At 40.6% G+C, this 23,933-nt stretch overlaps 1 protein-coding gene and 1 long non-coding RNA gene across 3 annotated transcripts in view; one reads left to right on the top strand and one right to left on the bottom strand.

Annotated features, from left to right (window-relative positions):
- Nucleotides 1-7,997, top strand: part of LOC129402497 (uncharacterized) — a 92,263-nt gene extending 84,266 nt beyond the window's left edge. The window contains exon 5 of the long non-coding RNA XR_008628678.1: nt 7,930-7,997. This is a non-coding gene — a long non-coding RNA (uncharacterized LOC129402497). The remainder of the gene's footprint in view (nt 1-7,929) is intronic.
- UBXN7 (UBX domain protein 7) overlaps nt 1-23,933 on the bottom strand; it is an 85,819-nt gene that overhangs the window by 14,372 nt on the left and 47,514 nt on the right. For both annotated transcript variants that reach the window (XM_055129282.1, XM_004618667.2), the window contains 4 exons: nt 8,543-8,608; nt 6,967-7,079; nt 1,624-1,770; nt 234-324 (listed from right to left, as the gene is read on the bottom strand). In XM_055129282.1, the coding sequence (XP_054985257.1) occupies nt 234-324; nt 1,624-1,770; nt 6,967-7,079; nt 8,543-8,608 (417 nt within the window). The remainder of the gene's footprint in view (nt 1-233; nt 325-1,623; nt 1,771-6,966; nt 7,080-8,542; nt 8,609-23,933) is intronic.

The raw sequence follows: 23,933 nt of genomic DNA, 5'->3' as shown, positions 1-23,933 counted from the left end.
TTATTCTCTGAAAGAACAGAATGGCACAAATATAAAAATACTAACAGAAAGAGACTCCCTAAATAGATAATTCAATAGATATTTAATTTAAAATAATTCTAATTCTAAAGGAACAATAAAACACCTAAATTATTACAATCAAGTCTAAAATTGGAAGCAAATATTAAAAGTCAATTATTTAGGTCATTGAAAGACAGATGAGGTTAAGGCTGTTAAGTTGATAGAAATCTTACCTGTCCGTGGATCCAAGATAGAAACATAGGGAAAATCTCCTAGCTTATAAAACTGTATGTATCTCTGACCTTCTTCACTGTCGTGATAAACCTGTTAAATCATTGATATATTAAAAATACAGTCAGATTCTAAAAAAGCATCAATTTTATTCATGTTATATAGCAACTAGTTCTCCAAATATAACTTTCATGTATATTGGGATCTCACCCCCACGTTAAAGAGAGAAATCAGTTTTAACTTTCTACTCTAAGAACCCTCTAGTCTTCCTTCTTAATTCAGAAAAGATACTGCTCTTCCTATCTTGGGCCACCTGCAGTAATGCTTGGACACTATTCTGAGATCAGTGCCTGGGTGACTATGTAATACTGGGGATCAAAAGCAAGGCTCCTATTCTGACTACTTTCTGACACCCTGCTCTTCCTTCTTTAAGTTATCTGTCCATCTATGTTATTCCTGACTCTCAATCATATATGCCTTCAGTCACAACATAATAAAATTATAAGCTTTGCACAGTAATAAGCAAAAGTCATTGAATAAAGGATACCATATGGAAAAAAATATACTGAATTTTGGGGATTTTAAAGTATGATATAGCATCAATAGCATACCCTACAGTGAAAAAAATTAAGCACATATAGAAGTTTCAATTTCCTGTAATTATTTTTATAAAATAAAAATTGAAACCAGATCATTTAATCTGATTCATTTAAGATCAGTTAATCTTAGCTTTAAATTTAAATTTAGCAATTTTAAAAAGAAATTAGAGCCAACAAGATTAAGTGACAAGTCCAATATCACAAAGAATATCAAACTCACATTAAAATCCAAATGTCTCCCCAGTATTTTAAGATCTTCTACATTAGCACTATCAATTATACTAGTGAACAGAATATGTGCTAGTAAAGAACTTGAAATGTTGCTAGTTCCAAGTGAGCTAAGCTCCTAAATATAAATACACATCAGGTCTTAAGACTTAATGACTGACCCCTAAACCAAAATAGCTCATTAAAATTAGTTTTGTATTAGGTATACCAAGTTTTAACAGTTGTTCTCATCTGTTTTTTACCTGTTAAAATTTTAATTACTTACATGGCTTCCATTATATTCCTACTGAACACTATGGCTGAATACTACTGAATAAGATGTTTAAACCCTTCTGACATATGGCTTTTCCCCTTTCTCTTTAAAAGTTCCTCAGTACTTGCTTCACTTTTACTTTACTTTCTATTTCTGTCATTATAAGTGGTTTTGCCTTTTCATGTTAAAAATTTAACTCAGTTACTAATTTTTACAAACTAAATTAGTTTTGTAAACTAATTCCTCCTTCTTAACATTGGATGCTAGAGAAATAAAATACTACAAAAAAGTTGATTAACACTCCAATCTCACCTGCCAGAAAATAAAATGTTCCCGGATAATATTCTTCACAGATTCGTTGCTCCATACGTCACGATTGAGGCACTGGCATGCAAAATCTTGTACATTTTGAATATTTATCATCAGCCACTTATTTTGCATCTGGCCACACTCTTTGGCCTGTAAAAGTTAATATCATTTGCCTCTGGTAACTAACAATGATATTTCAGAATTCAGAAACTGACTTTAGTAGAATTACAAAATTTTTCCCTGAAGTATGACATTTAAGAGTTTTCAGAAAATAGAAATTATTCATAACAATTTGCATGCATACATAATTATACTGTCCCCTTAAAAGAATTCTCTAAACCAAATCCTGTTTATTATTTGGGGGGAGGGAAGAAGTGACATGTCAGGACTCAAGGAATTTCTTGGTAGTGCTCAGGGGACCATGTGGTGCCAGGACTGAACCTAAGACTCCTAAGTGCTTCTGTCCTTTGAGCCATCTTCCCATACCTTAATTTTGTTTTAATTTAAAAGAACTTTGGGGCTGGAGAGATAGAATAGCAGGCAGGGCGCTTGCCTACAGCCAGCTCTAGATGGGCCCCCAGGACTGCCAGGTATAATCCGTGAGTGCCCTGAGCACTGATGGTTATGGCCCCTCCCAAAAGAGCCAAAAATAACTTTTCCTTATTCATTGCTATTTATTGTAATGGGTTTTTATTGTATGTTTTGCACCTGAAATAGATTCCACAAATTTAGTAAATTACTTGATTCTATTGTACTATCTCTTCTAATGCTGTTTTTCCTTTGATATTCTCTATACACATTAAAAAATATCATACTTATCTACATTTTAAGCATATGCTAATTCTATTTTAAAGAATATCCCTAAACATTTTAATAAAAACCATTGAGGGTTTTTTCTCTTAGGACTCCTTTCTTAAAAGCGGATTTCAAAATATGAATTTACAAGGTCAAAGAGAATTCCAACTACTTCTGAGAGTCTTTCCCAGTTTACAGAACAAGTATGAATTAATTGTGAATGCATATTTTTTTAACCTCACAGTTCCTCATCACCACAAATACCCAAGGAATATTCCTGACTAGGAAAAGAATGGCCCTCTAAGGGCACAGCAGGTAGCATAGCGGGTAGGGCATTTGTCTCGCATGTGGCCGACCCGGGTTCGATTCCTCTGTCCCTCTCAGAGAGCCTGGCAAGCTACCAAGAGTATTCCACCTGCATGGCAGAGCCTGGCAAGCTACCCGTGGTATATTCTATATGCCAAAAACAGTAACAAGTCTCACAATGGAGACGTCACTGGTGCCCGCTCGAGTAAATCAATGAGCAACGAGATGACAGTGATAGTGATACAGGAAAAGAATGACAAAAACCCAAAAGCAGCAAGTTGTTCTACTTCAGACCTTTAACAGAAACAATGAAAGTTAGACTTCTGAATAACTGTGTCCCTGAACAATATTATTTTTCAAATAAGTGTGGATAAGGAACACAGTAAGATTCAACTGAGCTTTAAAGTAAATAACAGTTGAAGAGTACCCTTTATTTAGAAGGTGTTGAGAAATGTAAGATAAAGAAAATCTTTAAACAAGTTCACACAGTTTTATAAATATTGCCATCCTATAATTTGGTACGAATATCCAGAAAAAAATCACTTTTTAATATTCAATACAGATCCCACAGATTAAAAACCCAGGTTCTAAAAGGAAAAATCCCTGTACTGAGCCAGGAAGCTACTTATTTAGTCAAAAGCTTGTTTTAAAGTATAAAAATACTTATATATTTAGTTGTGGTGAGCACCACACAAAAAATTCATTCCTGACAAGCAAGAAATCTAAAAATGGTATGTGAGCACAACAGTCAAGTAGTACAACCTCTGGGGCTGGAGCAATAGTACAGGAGGTAGGGCATTTTGCCTTGCACGCGGCCGACCCGGGTTCGATTCCCAGCATCCCATATGGTCCTCTGAGCACTGCCAGGGGTGAGTCCTGAATGCAGAGCCAGGAATAACCCCTGAGCATTGCTAGGTGTGACTCAAAAAGAAAAAAGAAAAGAAAAAAAGAAGTACAACCTCTAGTAAGCATGTATAAGGAACAAGATGGCTCCTGGAGGATCTGGAGTGATAGCACAGCTGTAGGATATCATTGGTTTGTCCTTTCTCTCTTGCCACAAAGAGTTTAGGCTTATCTGGTAATAATCGCTAAACATTTTAAGACAACATTGATATGTCCTGTTCTCCTAGTCACAAGGAGCTTAGGTTTATCGGGTCACACTCATCAAAGTGCTCCCGAGTCACTCCCATTCCTTTGTCTATCTGTTACCACTCCTCTATGCTCTCTTCCTCAACCAGTTAATCAGCTTTTCCCCCTAATCAGACTCTGTTAATTTGTAAGGTCAGATCTTTCTAGGACACTGAACTTGTATTGTAAGTTAGTATTGCCTTTCTCCTCTCCTGTGTCTTTTGAACAGTTTACTTTAAAGCAATGTCCTTTTTGTATGGACAAAGAAAGACAGTTGTCAATATGCTCCTGTAACATGGGATTTAATTGGCTTTGAATATTATTCATTCCTGGGCATCTGCTTTCTCAACTTAAGTCTCAGTTGCCCTTAGTTCCTAGCACCCCAAAGGCAGGGTCCCGACGAGGGACAGGACGGACCCAGGGCAAGCAGTGAGTTATGTGCTACCCTGGCATCGAGATGTGCCTGGGAAAAATGCCTAAAGCTTAACTATTAAGTTAAGAGCTTGATCATAGACAAACGCTGTCATAATCCAAAAGCAATGACGAGACTAGGACCCTGCTAGGGTTAGGAAAGACTAATATGGCCTGAACCATAGTCTGAGATCGAAATGACCCCAGGAGAGCAATTCTGTAAGTTCAATGCATCTCTCGCTGTGTCCATACAAAATGATTATACAAAATGATTAATATTATGAATACTTAATATGTTAGTTGGACAAGGAGAGGAGAAACACACCCATGGGATTCCGCTCTTGGGCGGGTGTCCTGCTGAAAGAGAATCTGTCCTAGAAGAAGCATCCCCTGAGGGAAAGAATTTTACCCCTATTGATTGTGACCACACTTATGTGTAAGCCCCAACCCCTCATGCTGGGGGATTTAAGGAGGCTGTTAGACGAGGTTTGGGGAAGAAGCAGAAAGAGAGACAGGAGTGTATAGAGAGGAGATGGGAATAAACTGCAGCTGAGACCAACCAGCCTGGCCCTCGTTCCTTCCTTCACCTGCCTCATCATCGCCATCAACCTCCCCGGGGTGGGGGAAGTGGCTGGAGACTACCGAACTCGGGTGGCGGGAGAGATAAGAGCGCCGCTGCCCTGTGCCGGGTGTGCCCCCTTTTGTGTGTTTACACACACAGCAAGTAGGGCGTTTGCCTTGCACTCGGCCGACCCAGGTTCGATTCCCAGCATCCCGTAGGGTCCCCTGAGCACCGCCAGGAGTGATTCCTGAGTGCAGAGCCAGGAGTAACCCCTGTGCATCACGGATGTGACCCCAAAAGCAAAAACAAAGATGTGCTCCTGGCAAGCACTATAACCAAAATGTGTTGCAAGCAAAAAATCTGTAAGGAGTGCTTCAGTTTCCTTACCCAAAAATCTATTTGGCTCCTGGTAAGCACAACTAAATGTACAAGGACCAGGAGCTTCTGTGACTCCGAGTCATTATAGCAGCAGTAACAAAAACACAGATAGGGAAACAAAGGGTACAGGGAGAAAAAAAAATGGTATGAAATGTAATTACTTCTACAACAACATAAGCAAGGAAAACAATGAAGGGAGAGGAGAAAAAAAGCATAAAACACAGTAAAATAACTTCTATCTAGGAAGTATCATATCTTTAGTATGCAGACGATAGGTCTTTTTAAAAATATTTTTAACTGAATCACAGTGAGATAGTTACAATGTTGAACATGATTGGATTTTAGTCATACAATGTTCCAACACCAGACAGTTCATCACATTTCCCTCCACCACATTTCCTACCACCAATGGTCCCAGTTTCCCTCCTACCACCCTACCCCCACCCCACACCCCACCTGCCTGTGTGGCAGGCACTGTTTTTCCTCCCCCTCTCCCCGTTCCTCCCCCCCTCCACCTACCCCAGCTTTGGAGCATTATGCAATTATACTGTCTTAATTGGAGATGGTACAGCAGGTACAACATGTGGCTTTGGCATGTGGCTGACCCAGATTCAATCCTGCAGCCCCCTTCGCCCCACCCCCCCATGTCCAGCAGGTGTGATCCCTGAGCGCAGAGCCAAGAATAAGCTTTAAGCACAGCTAAGTGTTGTCCAACGTCCCCCACATCCCCACAAAAGCAAAAAAACAAAAACAAAAACCCCAATACGAAGGCTAATCAATGGAATTTACTAAACAACCAATCTCATATACTGCTGTTAGAAGTAAAAAACAGTCAATAAGCCACCTCTGCCTGGCACCAGATAACCTCATGATCAGCCAAGATCCAGAGTTGCATGTCCTTCTCTCCTGGAAGAGAGCATAACATGACACTCACCATAACCATGCTGCCAGACCCCCACCATGTCAGGCTATTTCATTCAAGGTGCCCCAGAGGGGGATGGGTGAGACTCCTCCCCACCTCAAGGGACCCAACGACAGCAGCCAAAAACCTCCAGAACTCAACTGCTACCATGCTCACGGCCGCTCTCCACACGCTCAGGCTGAGCCTCAACCATGAGTGAACCTATTCCTGCGTGGCCGCATTTGCAGCCACAGGACACTTCACACCACATACCACCCATACTCCAAGAGCACTGCACCACATTTGATGGGGTTCAAAATAGGAGGCAACCAATCTAGGATTAAATTTTTTTTTACAGATATATATATATATATACATGTATAAGCACACAGGCCCAACCTTAAACAACTTGTTAGTGATCTGTTAACAGAAGGGCTTAATGGCCCCTGGGTGAAATACAACAATCTTCACACTCTTTCCTCAAAGGAAACTTGTTTGTAGCATTTTCGGTAGTTTTTCATAACAAACAATACAAAATACATTATTTCAGTTCAGCCTTGGGGCAGGGGCTGGGGTTCGGGATTAGAAACATCAGAAATATGGTGGTGGGAAGGTATAATGGTGGTGGGATTGGTGTTTGAACATTAAACACAACCAGATATTGTGAACTATATTATAAAATTTTTAAAAATTTAAAAGCAAAAAACAATGTAATCTCTAGGTAACTGAATGATTTTCTCTTAAATTTATTAAGATGCCAGTTTTCTATATATATATAAAAAATTTTACTCTCATAACAGTAAAAAAGGCAATGAAAATTGCAAAAGGATCCATTCAAAAAGCTTGAAATCACTTAATAACTTACTGTTTCAAAGCTGCCTTTATGCATCAAATCAATGGGTGGCCGGAACAGATCTGCAAGGGTAGTTAGTTTTTTATCTATTGCTCCGCCATTTCTTAATTCCTGTTCTTGACGAACTGCAACACAGGTTAAAAAAGCTTCAAGTAAGAATAAAGTCATAAACATGGCAATGAAATATGTAAGTTTCAAGATAACAAGAATAACAACGGGTGGGCTGGAGCCAGAGAGACAGTACAGCAGGAAGGGAGCTTGCCTTGCACATGGCCAACCTGGGTTCAATCCCCGGCACCCAATCCGGTCCCCCAAGTCTTGCTAGGAGTGATCTCTGAGTAGAGAGTGCTTATTCCTGACTGCTGGGGTGTGCCCCTCATGCCCCCAAAATAATGTAGGCCCAAAAGCTAACCGAGAGGTTAAGGTATTTGCCTTCCATCTGTTTAAATTCTCACACCACATGTGTCTCCATTGCACCGTGAGGGGCTGCTCCTGAGCACAGAGCCGGAAACAGTCAGAGCACTAAGTACCCAAACCTTAAAAAACAAAGACCAACCCTCTCTCCACTCCCACCACCAAAACCAATGTTTTGTCTGCTTGACCTCAAATACAAATATAAATTCTAATGCAGATTATAAAAAGAAAGAAGGAAAGCTTGGTGATGCTATCTAAAGGTTACGACTAAAAATATAAATTCTAGTAGTTACCTTGGCCCTGGGATGTTGCTCAGTGGTGGATCACAAATTTGCAAATTTGGCAACTATACTGGTCAACATTTGGCCACTGTGCTTGAGAGGGGACCAAACACTCTTTAGTTGTAGTGCTTGCAAATATGGGGGTTGCAATTATTTGTGATACACACACACATTTTGGTTGTAGGGATAACCAGAGGTGACCTTGAAACTTATACTCGTGCTTGCTTGGATGGGGGAGGGGCTCACACTTCTGGCTACAGTGCTTGCCTATCTTTTTCAGTTGCAGGGCTATGAACTACAAGCATCAACTACAACTTGAACTACAAGTTGCAGTGTTCAAACATACCCAGCTGTGCACTGAAGATTGTGCATTGTTGCAGTACCAGGAATCCCAACAGTGGAGTCACAGAACTGTATTTACTATATGTAGAGGAGATTGGGGATTGAACTCATGACTGCACAGTCGCAAAGGCAGGTGCTCTGTTACTGAGCTATCCTCCACATCCTTAGACATTACCTCTGTTTTGTGGTGAGGGATGGGAGTTGGTTGGGCAATACCCACCAGTGCTTCAGGACCACTCCCAGCTCTATATTTGAAGTCTGCTTCTAACAATGCTCAAAGGACAAGAAGTGCCACGGATGGGATAGGTGATGACCAGAGAAGACAAACACCTTAATTTGTACTCTGTCTCCAAAAATATCTTTTTATTTTAAGAAAACAAAAAAAACAGGAGCAATCAACCTATATGAGTATGTATAGTATAGGTGCTACTCAACTTTGTGATCTTTTTCTTTTTTTTTCTTTTTTTTTCCTTGTGATTTTTATCTGAGGGAAGAAAAGGAAGCTGGAGAAGGAAACAAATAGGACTAATAAATTGGTCACAGATACTTACTAGTTTCAGTTTGAAAATCTCGGAAACCATCAAATATTGAACGTGCAGGCCGTCTTCTCTTAGGAGCTTCAAGAAGGGCAAGGGGAAGAATTGATAAAAAAAAATTTAAGTTCATTCTGAAACAATTTTTTTTTTTTTTGGTTTTTGGGTCACACCTGGCGATGCACAGGGATTACTCCTGGCTCTGCGCTCAGGAATTACTCCTGGCGGTGCTCAGGGGACCATATGGGATGCTGGGATTTGAACCCGGGTCAGCCGCGTGCAAGGCAGACGCCCCACCCGCTATGCTATCACTCCAGCCCCATTCTGAAACAATTTTTAAATTTGTGTTTCTTATTTCAAAATACTCAGTTTCTTAATGGTATACTCCTTCACACTTTTTTCAAATCTGTAAGTCATTCAAACATAATTAGGCATGTTCAGCACAATAATTTTGCTTTACAAATGAAGAAACTAAACTCCTAAGGATTAAACCAAACAAAACCAAACATGTACAAAAACTAGATTTGTAGGATTTCCCCATGAAGTTACAGACAATCTGTAAATATATCATTCAAGTTAACTTGACTTATTATTATAACCTAGTTCTTTAAAGACTTTTTAAGAAGTTGACTATTTTTTGGTATAATATTTGCGTGTATTAAATCTGAACAGTACTATTTGAGAACTGTTTCTGGGCTGGGGTAAGTGGTAGAGCACATACTTTATATGTGAGGTCTTGGGTTCAATCCCTAGTAACCACTTTCTTGGCTCATAACAAACATAGCCATCACGTAATAAGAATAATGCTTTGTGGGGCTGGAGCAACAGTATAGTGGGTAGGGTGTTTGCCTTGCATGAGACTGACTCAGGTTTGATCCTCTATTTCCCGTATGGACCCCCTGCAAGCACTGCCATGGGTAATTCTTGAGTGCAAAGGCAGGAGTATTGCCCCTGAGAAGTATTGCCCCTGAGGAGTATAACCCCCGAGTATTGCCAGTGTGGCCAAAAACCCCAAAACAAACAAAAAACTAAGAAAAATGCTTTGTGTTAATGATTAAGAAGATTAAAAAAGTACAAAAGGCCCTCACTCCACGCAAAAGAACCTTTCCCATTCCCAACAGCCTGTGTTTGCCATTATGTAATTTAATTCTTTCTATCCAAGAATGAGTAAAAACACAAAACGAAACAAAAAAACACAATGAACATAAAAAATATCTTGTTGAGGAGCTGAGGAGACAGTGTAGTGGGTAGGGTGCTTGCCCTGCAAGTGACCAAGTTGGGTTTGATCCCCAACATCCTGTACAGTCCCCCAATGCACTGCCAAAATGAGAAACAGCCAGGTGTGCCTCACTTCCCAAATAAAATCTTGTTTAAAATATTCTGTTTAATATCTTGAGCTGTGAAGTCAAGTTATCTATGTAGGCCCTTTCTTCCTTCCTGAGGAATGCTTTCAGGGCTATAAAATTTCCCCTTACGGCTTTAGCTTAGGGCGGGGTGGGGAAGGACAGGGTGCGGATGGTAGGAGGAATGCTAGGTCCATTGGTGGTGGAAAATGGGCACTGGAGAAGGGATGGGCACTCGACCACTGTATAACTGAAATGCAAAAGTTTGTAAGTCTGTAATTGTACCTCACAGTGATTCATTAATAAAATTTTTCTTAAATTTTGTTTAAACTAATGCATACATGTTTATCAGTATATATTATAGAATTATAGTGTTTATTATTAGGAAACAGGTATGGTTTTTAAAATGTATCCATGGTTTAGTTTTGTACTGAATTTTAATAAATTGAATTCCATCTGTCTCAAATTTATTTCAATTAAATTTTAAACAATTTCAGTGCTGCTGTATTTTCTTCATTCTATTAAAAGAGATATATTCCCTGTTGCCCATATCACGACCTGCAATGTTTTACTTTCTCTCCCCCACTACCTGAATTTCTCTAAATAAAACTATTTTACCATTTTGTGTCCTCTTGAAATTCTTTACTGTGAAGGAAGCAACAATCCTACCAAACCTGGGTAAGTATTAAGGCTGACTTTCCTTTTCCTGCAAAGAGCAATTCCTTGATCCACCTTGAGTCCACAAATCTCTGTGAATCTGGGTAGTAAGGACCAGTTGCCATATGATGCAGAGCAAAGTGGATTTCAGGTACAGTTTGACATCTCGCCTTGTGAGGCTGACGGGAAGCGAGTGTCTATGCCATGTAGATACTTGTAGAAGACTTTACTAGTCTTATCACAACCCAGGTATTTTTCAAGATGAGCAAGGTGTGTCAAGATATTACTGGAAGCACTCCTGTCTGAAGGATACGTTCCACATTCCCCACTTCACCTTGCAACACCTTGGTGAAATAACTAGAAGCCACATGATGTGCAATATAGTTTGCAAGGCACCAGGAGCCCTTCTCTCACTGTAACAAATCTATGGACAGATGTTAAGTATCACTGGTGACAACCTCCACTTGCAATTAGTGTCTGAAGAGCAGTGGCATTAATCCAGTGAAACTGCACTAATAACCCTGAGATCCAAAACTATTTCTAGGAGACTCTGATGAAGCAAGTTACCACACTGGAAAACCCACATGACTAAAATAACCAGGAAGCAACTGAATCCTGCTAATAGCCATGATTTAAGTTTGAAATTGGGTCTTCCCCAGTTGAACCTCCTAATTAAATTTCAACACCACACTTGATTGACACAAGAAGTTATGGAGAAGACAAATTAACCTGTATCCAGAATCCTGGGGCAAAAAAAAATGAGAGATGAGTGCATGTATTAATCTGCTGAAAAGTGATAATAAATAGCCACACAGTAATAGCTGGAGATTTTTACACCACTCTGTCACTTGATATATCAACTAGATAAAAAACTCAGTAAGGAAATACTAGTTTTGAAGGAAGAAATGGAAGACAGATTTTTTTTTTCTTTTGGGGTGTGTGTGTGTGTATATGTGTCTGTGTGTATATATGTGTGTGTGTGTGTTTATGAAACGCCTCAAAAAGTCAAATACACATTCTTCTCCAATGTACATAACAGACAACTGGGAAACAAAACATACCTCCTCAAAGTCAAGAGCATAGAAATCATATCAACTATCTTCTCAGACCATGATGCACTGAAAGTAGAAGTTAATCACAAACAGAAATAGAGAAACAACTCAAACACCTAGAAATTAAATAGCTCATTACTGAACAACCAGTGGGTCAGTGAGAAAATCGAAGACGAAGTTAAGACACATGAAAACAAAAGAGAATGAGGACACTACCTACCAGAACTTGTGGGATACAGTGGTGTTATGAGGAAAGTTCATTACCATGCAAGCATTCAATAGGAAGGAAGAACTGGGCCACCTAAATAAAGTTCACTGAAAAACTAACTTAAGAAATGGAATAATGACCAACAAAAGGAACCCAAAGCAGGCAGGAGAAAGGAAATAATAAAACTCAGAGCAGAAATTAATGAACTGGAATAAAAAAAAGCAATCGAAAAGATCAGTAGTACCAAGAGCTGGTTCTTTGAAAAAATAAACAAGATTGATAAGCAAGACACACAAAAAAAGAGAAAGAACCCTAATAAACTCAATCAGAAATGAAAGAGGAAACATCATAAAAGACCCCACTATCACTATGGAGGAAATTAAAATGATAATCAAAGTTCTTCCCCAAAACAAAGGTAGATCAGGCCCAGGTAGATTCACGAGTGATTTCTTTCAAGTCTTTAAAGAGGACCTACTGCCAATCCTCTTCAGGCTCTTCCAGCAAACTGAAGAAAGAGAAACACTCCCAGTTTCTATGAAGCAAACGTTACCTTTGATACCAAAAGCAGACAGATACTACAAAAATGACAACCACAGGCCAATACCCCAGATGAATACAAATCCTTAACAAAATACTGTAAGCAAATAGAATCCATTTTCATCATACACTATGATCAATTAGAATTTATCCCCAGAGATGCAAGAATGGCTTAACATATGCAAGTCAATCAACATAATACACCATTATCAGTAAAAGAAAAAATAAAATCATATCATTTCAATAGATGCATAGAAGGCATTTGAAAAGATCCAACACCTATTCATGATGAAACAAAACAAACAAAAACCTCTCAACAAAATGGGGAATTGAAGGAGCTTTCCTCACATAGCTACCACAAGGTAGCAGCGAACATAAAACTCTATGGGGAAAAACTAAAAGCCTTCCTTCTAAGATCAGATACAACCACAAGGTTGTCCCCTCTTGCCACTTCTATTCTATACAGTACTGGAATTACTTGTCAGAGTAATTATGCAATAAAAAGATATCTAAAGCATCCAGATAGGAATGGAAGAAGTCAAGCTCACTGTTTATGTATTACATGATATTTTAGAAAATCCCAAACACCTTTTGGCGTGGCTGCCACTCGAGCATAATAGAAGAGCCCAAAAGAGAGCCCTTGGACTCCAGCAGCCCACTGAAATAATTCCAGAATGTGAACTGAGACCTTACGCCGGGCTGCGACAGTGGGAGCCGGGTATTCCTCAATTTTTTTAACCTCTCTCTCAACCCCTTCCTCCTGAGCACAGCACAGCCTCCACCGCTTTTTGAGCACAAAATGGAGACGCCGAGCCAGCTCTCTCTAGGTTTCTCCATCTTATGAGCACCATAAAAGGGTAAAAGTTTGTAGTGATGTTATTTCTGGCTGTACTTTCCCTGGACTTTATACAGAAACCCAAAACCACGCGGCCGTTGCCTCAGCTGCGCGACCTAATGTCATCTAATCATCAGCAATATGAAATGGTTCCTTTTTAACGGGTCGGACTTTGGGGGGAAATCCTAACAAGAATAGTAAGTCTTTTGCTGAAATATTGAAGGCAATCAAAGTGGTAGCCATCTCTCTAGACTGAACTAAGCCATATCCCCACGCCGGCTGAGAAGAAATATCCTTCTTTCTCGGGAAGAAACGCGGCGTGGCGTTAACCACAGTATGATGTCCATTAAGCAAACACGACCTGGTGGCGTGGGAATGGGATATAAGGGAAAAAATTGTGTACATGGAACAGCGGGACGCTGGTGGAATCTCGAGCCGGAGCCGATACCAGAGCACTACTTTTGGTTCCAGAAACTTCTTGCAGACATTCTACTAGACTATCAACTAAGCCAGAGCCCGCCGGCTGATGACGGGAAATAACCATCTTTTTCGGTTTTTTTCCCTTTGTCAGGCAGCGTGGCGATTACTAAACAGGCATGAACTCGGTGGCACGGGACGAGGAGGGAAAAAAGAAAAGTTATGTAACAAACAGCGGGACTTAATATCTCTATGGAGAACTATCAAATGCTTCCTTGGCAGTGGGACTGTCTTTTTCTTTTTCGGGGGAAACCCCAGCAACGGTAGTGAGTTGTGTGTTGAAACATGGAATGTAATCGAGATAAAGCATAAACGAAGTGAAACTTATCACTTACAAGGGCGGGGACTGGGGGGGCGGGAGGAGGTGGGAGGGGGCGGGAGGTATACTGGGGTGGTTGGTGATGGAATATGGGCACTGGTGAAGGGAAGGGTGTCTGAGTATTGTATAACTGACATAATCCTGAGAACTATGTAACCCTCCACATGGTGATTCAATAAAACTTAAAAAAAAAAAAGAAAAGAAAAAAAAAGAAAATCCTAAACACTCTACAGTAAGTTCCTAAAACAACAGATTTGTAGAATAAAATGGCAGGTTACAAAATTAATATGCAAATATTCATTACTGTTCTATATACAAATAATGAGACAAGATATTAAAAAAAAATCCTGTTCATAAATGTGCCTCAAAAAAAAAAAAAGTACCTCAAAATCAGCTTAACTGAAAGTTCAAAGACCTATATAAAAAAAAGTACAAAGCACTATTTCAAGAAATAAGAGTATATGAGGAAATGGGAACACATCTCCTGGATAAGGAGGATTAATATCATTGGGATTGGCAATACTCCCCAATGATTAATATCATTAAGGTGGCAATACACTCGAAAGCACTGCATAGATTCAGAATAGTCCGTAAAAGGATATCTACGTCATTATTCAAAGAAATAAATTGAACATTCCTAAAATTCATATGGTATAATACTGCTGCTCTCCCCACTCCCACCCCTAAGCCCTGAATAGCTAAAGCAGCAATCTTTAAGAAAAAGTAGATGGGAGGCATAACTTTCGCAAACTTTAAATTGTACTAAAAAGCAGCAGTAATTAAACCAGCATGACTAAAAAGATTAAAAGACAGGTCCTCAGGTATATGATCAGTTAATCTTCAATAAAGGACCAAAAAACATGAAGTGGGGGAAGGAAAGTCTCTTCAATAAGTGGTGCTGGGAAAATTGGTCAGTTACATGTAAAAAAAAATAAACTCAGACCTCTTTTTTTATGCCAGACACAAAAGTCAAGTCAAAATGGATTAAAGAATTTGATATCAGACCTGAATCCATAACATACACAGAGGAAAATGTAGGCAGAACCCTCCATGACATTGAAGCCAAAGGAATCTTCAAGGATGAAAAACCCTGACCAAGCAAGTGGAAGCAAAGATAAACAAGACTACGTTCAACTAAGCTTCTGCACTTCAAACAAAATGATGACCAAGATACAAAACATAGCACATGGAATTTACCCAACACGCAACTGGTAAGAGGTTAATATCCAAGATATATAAGGCACTATAACAATATAACAATATATCTCATGCCACAGAGACTGGTACACACCAAAAAGCACAAGAATGAGAGAGAGAGAGAGAGAGAGAGAGAGAGAGAGAGAGAGAGAGAGAGAGAGAGAGAGAGAGAGATGGTGGGGGGGGCCCCTGGCAGCGGAGGGGGGGCGGCGGAGGGGGAGACAAATAGGGGGGGGGGAGAGAGAGAGAGAGAGAGAGAGAGAGAGAGAGAGAGAGAGAGAGAGAGAGAGAGAGAGAGAGAAGCGCCTGTGGGGGGGTAGTAGGAGGTGGCAGGAGGTGGTGGGTGTTGGAAGGGAGCCTAGAGCCACTGGTGCTGGGAGATGTACACTGGTGGTAGGATGGGTGTCAGAACACTGTATGACGAAAACCCAATCATGAGCTTTGTAAAGGTCTATATCACAGTGATTCAATAAAAAATTGCTGGCACAGAAGTGGGGAGAAAGGGACTCTCACTCATTGCTGGTACTAATGCCAACTGGAAAACAATATGGACATTCCTCCAAAAACTAGAAACCGAGCTTCTGTACAACTCAGCAATTCCACTCCTAGGAATATACCCCAGGGGCCTAAAAGCACAATGTAGAAAAGTCATCTGCACTCCTTTATTTATTGTAGCACTATTCTTAATTGTCAGAATCTGGAAACAACCTAAGTTCCTATGAACAGATGAGTGGATAAAGACACTATGGTATATTTACACAATGGAATGCAGCCATTTGTAAAAACGAAGTCATAAAATTTACTTATAAATGGATAGAGATGGAGAGGACCACACTTAAGTGAAATGAGGCAGCAGGCGAGGGATAGACATAGAATGATCGCACACATTTGAGGGATATAAAAAACATATATGAAAATAATACCCAAAAACAACAGAAACAAGTGAAGGGAGGACTGAGCCATGGTAGGAAGCTTGCCACGAAGTGAGTTTGGCAGGGAGTGCAGTTAGAACAAAGAGGGACCACTAAGACAATGACAGTTGGAAATAATCACTCTGGACAGGAACTGAGTGCTGAAAGGAGGTAAAATGATATGCATGGTACCCTTTCAGTAATAGCACTGCAGACCACAGTGCCAAAAGGGAAAAAGGTGTATCTCTGTGTGTGTGTTGGGGGGGCGGGGCGCAGAACAGAAAAGTGTCTGCATAGAGGTAGGCTGGGGAGGGGCTGCAGGAGAGAAACTGGGGACATTGGTGGCAGGAAATATTCACTGATAAAGAAATGGGTGTTGGAACATTGTATGACTGAAACCCAATCACGAACAACTTTATAACTGTGTATTTCAGTGATTCAAAAAACATATTTTTATGCCCACGGATAGCTAAAACAATTCTGGGGAAAAAGATGATGGGAGGCATCACCCTCCCCAACCTTAAACTTTACTACAAAGCGGTAACAATTAAAACAGCATGGTATTGGAACAAAGGCAGAGCCGCAGACCAATGGAACAGAGAGGAATATCCCAACACACAACCCCAAATGTATGATCATCTAATCTTTGATAAGGGGACAAGAAATGTGAAGTGGAGCAAGGAAAGCCTCTTCAACAAATGGTGCTGGCATAACTGGAAAACCACATGCAAAAAAGAATGGGCTTAGACCTCGACCTGACACCATGCACAAAAATCAGATCAAAATGGATTAAAGACCTTAACATCAGACCACAATCTGATGACTGGTACATCCAAGACAAGGTCAGCAAAACCCTTCACGATATTGAAGCTAAAGGTATCTTCAAAGATGACACGAAACTAAGCAATCAAGTAAAAACGGAGATAAACAAATGGGACTACATTAAACTAAGAAGTTTCTGCACCACAAAAGACATGGGGATCAGAATACAAAGGCAATCTACAGAGTGGGAAAGGAAAATTTACCCAATACCCATCCGATAAAGGACTGATATCAAGGGTATACAAAGCACTAGTTGAACTCTACAAGAAAACATCCAACCCCATCAGAAAATGGGCCAAAGAAATGAACAGAAACTTTTCCAAGAAAGAGATACGAATGGCTAAAAAGTACATGAAATAATGCTCTGCATCACTAATCATCAGGGAGATGCAGATCAAAACAACCATGAAATACCACCTCACACCACAGAGAATTGCACACATCCAAAAGAACAAAAGCAACCGCTGTTGGAGAGGATGTGGAGAGAAAGAGACCCTTCTACACTGCTGGTGGGAATGCCGACTGGTCTAGCCCCTTTGGAAAACAATATGGACACTACTCAAAAAATTAGAAACTGAGCTTCCATTTGATCCAGCAATACCACTTCTGGGAATATATTCCAGAGAAACAAAAAAGTATAGTCGAAATGACATCTTCACTTATATGTTCATCGTGGCACTGTTTACAATAGCCAGAATCTGGAAAAAACCCGAGCGCCCAAGAACAGATGACTGGTTAAAGAAACTTTGGTACATCTATACAATGGAATACTATGCAGCTGTTAGAAAAGATGAAGGCATGAACTTTGCATATAAGTGGATCAACATGGAAAGTATCATGCTAAGTGAAATGAACCAGAAAGAGAGGGACAGACATAGAAAGTTGCACTCATCTGTGGAATATAAAATGGCAGAGTAGGAGACTAATACCCAAGAATAGTATTATATAATACCAGGAGGTTGGCTCCATGGCTTGGAAGCTAGCCTCACACGCTGGGGGAAAGTCATCCCAGAAAGAGAAGGGAGCACCAAGTAAAATGTGATTGGAAATCCCAAGCCGGGAGGGAGATGCATGCTGAAAGTAGACTATAGATTGAACACGATGGCCACTCAATACCCCTATTGCAAACCACAACTCCCAAAAGGAGAGAGAGAGAACAAATTGGAATGCTCTGCCACAGAGGCAGAGCGGGGTGGGGGGGAAGGGATGGGGGGTGGGAGGGATACTGGGTTCATAACTGGTGGAGAATGGACACTGGTGGAGGGATGGGCTCTCAAACATTGCATGAGGGAAAAACAAGCACAAAAATGTGTGAATCTGTAACTGTACCCTCACTGTGACTCACCAATTAAAAAATATATAAATTATAAAAAAAATTTAAATAAAAACTTTTTTAAAAGTATGTGTTTCAGGCATAATATAACCTAAAAATACCTTCGTTGGGGTTGGGGGGAGTGGGGAGGGATACACCAGGCCATTCTTGGGTCTTAACCCCTGTCTGCGCATTCAGCAATTACTTCTGGTAGTCTTCGATGGACTTTCGGGGATGCTGGGTATCAAACCCGGTTGTTGGCTGAGTGCAAAGTAAGCACCATACCTGCTGTACTACTACTCTGCCTTTTATTTTTTTAGATTTCAGACCATACCTTCAATGAGCCTTTATCAGTTTTTGCTCCATTAGAACTCATTAGTCTAAGTGGTAGGCAGTCTCTAAAATGTACTCCAAGATGTCTTGGGGGCTGGAGATATAGTACAGCAGGTAAACTGCTTGACTTGCATGTGGCCAATCTGGGTTCTATCCCTGGTGCTCATATGGTCCCCTGGGTCCTTCAGAATTGATCCCTGAGCACAGAGCCAGGAGTAAGGCCTAAGCAACACTGGGTGTGGCCCCAAAAAACAAACAAACGAAAAAGACTGTAGTCCTTATTTTTTTGCTTTTTGGGTCACACCCAGTGATGCTAAAGGGTTACTACTGGCTCTGCATTTAGGAATTACTCCTGACACTGCTCAGGGGGCCATATGGGATGCTGGGAATTGAACCTGGGTTGGCCATGTGCAAAGCAAATGCCCTACCCGCTGTGCTATCTCTCCAGCCCCAAGAGTGTAGTCTTGAATGACATCTTGCTTATACTTTTGGAGAGACTCTAACTATCACGCCTGGATTCCTGACCCATAGGAACTTAGTGATAGAAAAACTTGTTATAGTAGCTGAATTTTGAGCAATTTAGTAGACAACAATATCTCTACATATTTCCCACACACACAATTCATCATACAATATGAATAAGCTTACACATGATTCTGTATTATCTTGCATTTGTCATGGTAAAATTTCTGTTCAGTAAGTTTTGTAAACACAAATATTGACCATTCCACTTTATTTTTAAGAATCCCTTTCCATCAACAATACCTCTGATCTCCTCAAGAAAGCCTTTATATACCAGGTAGTTATATACTAGTAATCATCACACTTGTAATTATGAATATAAACACTCTAAAATTTTAACTTTTTCCTGAAAGCGTTTTTAAAAAATTACTGATACAGAATGTCAGTGGGCTGAAGAGAGCTCAATGGCCAGCTATATGGCTTGGGGTTCCAGCAAGTGCTTGCAACCATGTATCCAGACTGTGAACTAAGCTTTTGCCCCATGCGGTGGCTAAGGAAACACCTTTCTTCCTTGGTTTTTCTTCCCTCCGGGAGGAGGAGGTGTGGTGTCCGCCATTTTATGGAACTTTTGAGCAGGTATGAACTTGGTAGCGAGGGGGAAAAAACAAACATGTGCTTTGAACTTGAAACTTGAAACTGCCTGGGCAGTCTTGGGCCGGGGCCGGAGCTGGCTCGAGCTCCGCCGAGATTCGACCTAGGTGGCCATGCCTTTGCACAGCCGCTTGGCTGCTGAACAAGCAGGATCCAGAGCCAGCTATATGACTTGGGGTTCCAGCGAGTGCTTGCAACCATGTATCCAGACTGTGAACTAAGCTTTTGCTCCATGCTGCTCCAGGAAGGGAAATGATTCAATTTCCAACTTAAATCTCCCTGGACTTAATTACTAAAATACAGAAATCGTAAACCACGCTGCTGCTACGGCCGCACAACTTTTTATCTCTTCATTCTCACCAGTGGAAAACTAATTATCAAATATTTCCCTGTCAATAGGGCCATATTCTTGGGGGATAAATTTCAACAAGAATAGTGAGTTCTGTGTTGAAACTCCAACAACAATAGTGAGTTTTTTGTTGAAATATGGAATGTAATCAAGGTAAAGAAAAAAGGAAGTGAAATTTATCAGTTATGCGGGGGGGGGGGGTTTGGGGGGAGTGGGATGCATACTGGGGTGTTTTTTTTTTTTTTTTGGTGGTGGAATATGGGCACTGGTGAAAGGACGGGTGTTTGAGCATTGTATAACTGAGACATAAGCCTGAGAACTTTGTAACTTTCCACGTGGTGTTTCAATAAAATAAATTTTTTAAAAAAAAAAGCTTAATGGGTTAAGGCCACTATCTGCATGCACGGGACCTATGTTCAGTCCCCAGGTTGCACCTGTACCAACAGGAGCAACCCCCAAGTACAGAGCTAGGATTAGACCCTAAGCACAGCCAAGTATGGCTAAAACAAACAAACAAATAATGTCTAATATTTATCTTGAAGCAGTATTACACTTTATTTTAAAGAAAATGTTTACCAAATGCCTAAGCTAGTTTGACAATGATAGTTAAAGTAATGTTCCACAAAGAAAGCTCTAAACTCAACTGTGCAAGTACTGTTTACATACATTCTATTTTCACTAAACAATTTGAAAATGTGTATTAAAGGGCTAAGATTTAGTGAAATTTTTATTACTTTGGCAAAATTATTGTGAAAGTTTGTAGCTGTAAGTAAATTCATCACGTTATACTACAGTTTGGTACCACTGTCATACGGCAGTTTGACCTATGATTGCTTCTAAACCTCAATTCAAAACTCAGCAGTGAGGAAAGCAAGTATCAGCTAAGCATTCATGAATCACGAATCACAAAATCCCGTTGATCATCGATTTCTCGAGCGGACTCAGTAACCTCTCCATTCGTCCTATCCCTGAGATTTTAGAAGCCTCTCTCCACTTGGCCTTCCCAATGATGCCACATTGGAGGCTCTTTCAGGGGCAGGGGAATGAAATCCAGCTTGTTACTGGCTTTAGCATATGAATACTCCATGGGAAGCTTGCAAGGCTGTCCCATGTGGGCAGGAAACTCTCAGTAGCTTGCCAGTTTCTCCCAGAGGGACAAGTAGGTTATAAGATATCACTTCTGGGAGTTTGCTTTTAAGTCTCTGGATGTTGGCCGTTGATGGGATTACACACACCTGGGTTCCTCTGCCGGCACCTTCATGCGTGAGGCTTGTCTTAACGTGTGGAGAGGGACCTTGAGCGTGTGGCTAGGTTCCAGTGGTCTTTGGCCGCCGGGAGCTCTGCTCGGGGCAGGGAGGGAAGCTGGAGGCCATCCCCTCCGAGGGGCCCCGGGGAAGATAGCCAGGCGTGCGGGCAAGAGACTCTCTCCATTGCTCTCTTCTGGGAGCTTGCTTTTAAGTCTCAGGATGTTGGCCGTTGATGAGATTACACACTAATCAGCTAAGCATTATACTATATATAATTAAAAAAAGCATTACAACCTGAAAAAGTATGAGGGTCCAAGCTTTGAAACTCAATACTGAAGTGTTTTGTTTCAAAAGGGGAAGTCCTAATTGGTGCTCAGAGATCCCAGTGACACTCACCAACAAATTTAATGGTTCAATACTAGAGTCTGAGAATGAGGTGCTACAAGGGCCCTGTAGTACTGGGGACCACCAACGCAAACCAGATGTAGTCAGGAGGCTACGTGGTGCTGGGGATCAAAATTCAGTCCTGCACAGTTTACAAGCAGTTTACTACTGCCTGACCACTGAAGTATTTTTAGAGCCCTTTCTAGCTAATAAAAATATAATTCTTCAATGATCTTCTTTAAGTTTATATAAAGTCTAATAATGAAAGAGTATAAAGTTATATTTACCCTCCTTAATATTTATCAATGAGTTATAAGAGGTCACATGGATATTTTATGGAAACTTTGTTGCCTCTGTTCAACAGTAAAGTAACACAAATCTGGGGCTGGAGCGATAGCACAGCGGGTAGGGCATTTGCCTTGCATGCGGCCGACCCGGGTTCTAATCCCAGCGTCCCATATGGTCCCCTGAGCACCGCCAGGGATAATTCCTGAGTGCAGAGCCAGGAGTAACCCCTGTGCATCGCCGGGTGTGACCCAGAAAGCAAAAAAAAAAAAAAAAGTAACACAAATCTATTTTCTAGTCTTCCATGCCTAACACCTCCCTTTTCCTTGCAATAAAGAAAAGATAAAGTTCCCAAGATTATTACTTTTCAGCTTTAAAACCGTCATTCATAACAATTTTTTTAAAAAACCTCATCAATAGTCCCACAGCTCCTGACCTTCTGCTTGCTGCTCTGCCATTCCAGGTGAGGTTTACTTCTTAAGCTGACATCACTGGGCCTAATCTGGAGAAGCAGATTAGGCCTCCAGCAGCCTCCTCACCCGACCTGTACCATATCACAGGCCACACTACAGCTGCTAATCTTTACAAATTACCCACCACTCAGTTATTCTCCCTGTCATTTGGTGAAGATGGGAAGAGTATTGAGTAACCCCAGCTTAATCCCTCAGCATCTTCTTGGGGATGGGAATGGGGTGGTGGGGTAGTGTCTAACTCCGAAGACTCACCACCAGCACAGCAAGAACACTAGAAAACCAATGGGGAAAACACAGAGAACAGTTTGAAGACTGAAAACAGTATCACTGAAGACATAAACAAAACCTGCAAATTCTCAATGTCTTTAGTGACACCATGATGAGGTGTTAAATGAGTTCAAAGAAATGATAGCACAGGTAGTCAACAAAGCATAAGAAAGTCTGAAATGAAATAAACTACTATAACCAGAAATGATAAAAATGAAGAAAATGGCAGGTGATAGAGAAGTTCAAACTAGCAGAATAACAAGTTGATCATAAGATCAAGAAGCTCTAAGATAAGAAGGAAGAAACCATTAGGAAAACAGAGGGTAGAAAATAGTCTGAAAAGAAATGAACAGCCAACATGAGACTGACACCCATGGACAGTAAATACAAGGGCCAGGAAGATTGCTCCACAAATGGAAGCCTACCTCATGGGCGGAGGGGAGAAGGCAGCTGGAACAGAGAAGGGATCACTAAGAAAATGATAGTTGGAGGAATCGGTCAGGATGGGAGATGTGTGCTAAAAGTACATAATGGACCAATATGATAACCTCTCAGTAGGTTTGGTTATTGCAAACCATAATGTCCAAAATTAGAGAGAGTATGGGGAATATTGTCTGCCATGAAGGCAGTGGGAGGGTGGGAAAGGGGGGTTATACCGGGGATATTGGTGGTGGGGAATATCCACTGGTGGAAGGATGGGTGTTTGATCATTGTGTGAATAACTCAAACATGCAAGCTTTTAACTATCTCACAGTGACTCAATAAAAAAAAAGTACCAAGCTGGAAAAATAAAAAGGAACAGCTATAAGAGACCTCTGGGATAAATTCAAGAGTAACAGTATAACAACCATCAAAGTCCCTGAAGAAGAGGAAGGCAAATGTGATGAAGAAACAATAAAGAAGTCACTGATAAGATTTTCCTAGAGTTGAGCATTAGGCAACGAGATCCAAAGAAGCCCAAAGGGTCCTAGCAAAAATAAACTCAACCAGGAAAACTCCAAGATACTCTGTACTCATGATGACAAAATGCAAAGAGACCGAATACTAAAAGCAGCAAGATATAAAAATAGAAACATATACAAAGGAAAGCCTTTAAAATGTACAGCAAATATCACTGTATCACTGTCATCCCATTGCTCATCATTTTGCTTGAGCGGGCACCAGTAATGTCTCCATTGTGAGACTTGTTGTTACTGTTTTTGGCATACAGAATACACCACGAGTAGCTTGCCTGGCTCTGCTGTGTGGGTGAGATACTCTCGATAGCTTGCCGAGCTCTCTGAAAGGG

This window comes from Sorex araneus, chromosome 2 (assembly GCF_027595985.1).
Source record: "Sorex araneus isolate mSorAra2 chromosome 2, mSorAra2.pri, whole genome shotgun sequence".
NCBI classification, from domain to species: Eukaryota; Metazoa; Chordata; class Mammalia; order Eulipotyphla; family Soricidae; genus Sorex; species Sorex araneus.
This window is presented reverse-complemented; position numbering and strand designations above follow the sequence as displayed.